The sequence below is a fragment of the Nansenia antarctica genome (genome assembly GCF_963989245.1).
Source record: "Nansenia antarctica genome assembly, chromosome: 8".
NCBI lineage: Eukaryota > Metazoa > Chordata > Actinopteri > Argentiniformes > Microstomatidae > Nansenia > Nansenia antarctica.
The window spans coordinates 25,720,823-25,723,013 of record NC_137678.1 but is presented as its reverse complement, the minus strand read 5'-3'; the positions used below and the strand labels follow the sequence as shown (position 1 = coordinate 25,723,013).

At 53.8% G+C, this 2,191-nt stretch overlaps 1 protein-coding gene across 1 annotated transcript in view; it reads right to left on the bottom strand.

Moving 5' to 3' along the window:
- The window catches only part of kcnd2 (potassium voltage-gated channel, Shal-related subfamily, member 2), a gene marked incomplete at both ends in the record, with an annotated part of 110,915 nt that extends 110,104 nt beyond the window's left edge, over positions 1-811 (bottom strand). The window contains one exon of the mRNA XM_080537611.1: positions 1-811. This exon is cut by the window's left edge and continues 298 nt beyond it. Within this exon, the coding sequence (XP_080393737.1) occupies positions 1-811 (811 nt within the window).
- Positions 812-2,191: the final 1,380 nt, after the last annotated feature.

Genomic DNA, 2,191 nt, shown 5'->3' with positions numbered 1-2,191 from the left:
AGGGCATGATGGCCACCACGTCGATGACGCTCATCACGCTCTTTACGAACTTCCAGCGGCTCGGCGCCGCCATGAGACGCAGCAGGTACTCCACGGTGAAGATCATGACGCAGGCCGTGTCCAGGCAGAAGAACGCCAGCGCGTAGCGCTCCCCGCAGGACACCTCTTTCACCCGGCTCGGCGTTATCCCGCACGGGACCGTCTCCACCACGTTGGCCATCACCGACACGGCGATGAAGAAGCCGGTGACGTAGTAGAACACCAGCGCCATAGTGCTGGTGTGGGGGTTCTCAAAAGCCCGCCACATGGTCTCCCGGAAGGTCATATCCGGCGGGACCATGTCCTTGTTGTCGTTGCTGTCCTCGTCATCCTGGATGCGCTCCTGGTTCTCCCGCCGCCGGTCTTTGTACTCTTCGTAGCAGCAGTCCCCGATGATCTCCGGTATGATCCCAAAGAACGCGAGCTCCTCGTCGTAGGCGGATATGCACTCGTGGCGCGGGTAGTGCAGCCTCCCGGTGCGGTAGAAATTCAGGATGTGTCTGAAGATGTCCGGGTCGCGGTCGAAAAAGTATTCGTTCGTCTCCTCGTGGAAGAAGAAGTCGCGCTCCGTGCTCCCCAGGAGGGTGTCCGGGTAGCGTTCCAAAGTATTCCGCCAAGTCTGAAACTTACTCCCGCTGACATTGATGATGATGAAGCCGTCCTGTGTTCGTCGCCTGTCCCGTGGCGGTACGGGCATGGGCGCGCTCGCCACCGGCATCCATCCTATGGCGGCCGCGCGGGCGAAGGGTAGCCATGCCGCCACTCCTGCCATGGTGACCCGCTACGTGCGACCCGGTACCGCTGAAGAACGCTCGGTGGGGCGATCACAGAACGACAGACCGGCGAGAGGACAGCTGCGGAGACAACAATCGCATTTGGCGAATAATAGTCTAACCATGAGATAAAGACAGCACACAAACTATAGCCTAGAGACTCTAGCCTACTACACCAATACGTTATTTTGCCCCTAAATTGCATGACGAATCCTGTGATAGTCTAATCTTAGTTTACGGTCAATTGCAAGTGGATATTTGAGGCATGGCACCACGGGTCTAATAAGGTTTTGAGGAGTAGACATAACCTATTTACAGCGGTAGAATAATTGTTATCTTATATATCCACTGATAGTAGGCTAAGCACTAATTTCCATGCGTAAACGTCGCTAAATAGAATCAATAGATCATTGCTCGTTACATAATACGTATAGGTTATTTCTGAAAAATGAGAACTCACCTCTACGTAAAAAGCGACTGGAATGAAGAAATCTATATTTTTTGTTGTCTCTCCGACAACGAAGATAAAATCCTCACCAGTCCGATACTCGTTTTGAACTGTACAGCACACCAAGATATCCAGAATATTCTCCCCTAAAAAACTGGAAACGAAAGAGCAACAAGTTCAAAAGGAAGGTAATTCCGCGCTCCGAGCCGGGAGAGAGACTTGTCACGTCCAGTCATCCAAACGCACGCTCTTCCGCGGGTGAACAACGCTCCGACGTCCGTATGGAGCTGCGGCTCTTCAACAAACAAAAAAGCGCAACCGTTATCCTCTCTGTCGAATGGCGAGACCACCCTGACGAGTCAGCCCCCGAGTCCAAGCCTTAGAAGGAAAAAAAAACACACACACGCGCGCGCGCACACGCACACACACGCACACACAGCGGTGTATCCTCCTGCTAGCAGCACCCGCTCCACCTCGAAATGTCACCGATCCAGACGACCGGAGAACAGAACAGGCCGATAAAACCCACGAGAGAGAGGGGAGAACAAAAATCAATACGCGAATTCGCGGAACCGTTTAACGGCAGCAACACATGGGGGGAGTGTGGAAGTTGGCTCTGCCCCTGCCTCTCCTCGCTGGTCACACTCGCCGCTCGGTGTGGAGAGAGCTGTGCAGCTGTGGCGAACACCCAAACTCTCCTCTCTCCTTCACTGCGCGTCGGGGCTGTGTCACGTGCTGCTCCCGTGGATCAAACGGAGCTCTCCGGTGCTCCGTGGACACCCCCGTTACGCGCCTCAGGGTTGGCATTAACCCTCCTGTCGTGTTCGTTTCCCCCCCTTACTTTGGTGTTCCCGGTCAAATCTGACCGGTCTGTTTTAACCGGTCTTACATTAACACAAACAACATTAATCATCACCAAATTTTATTTAAC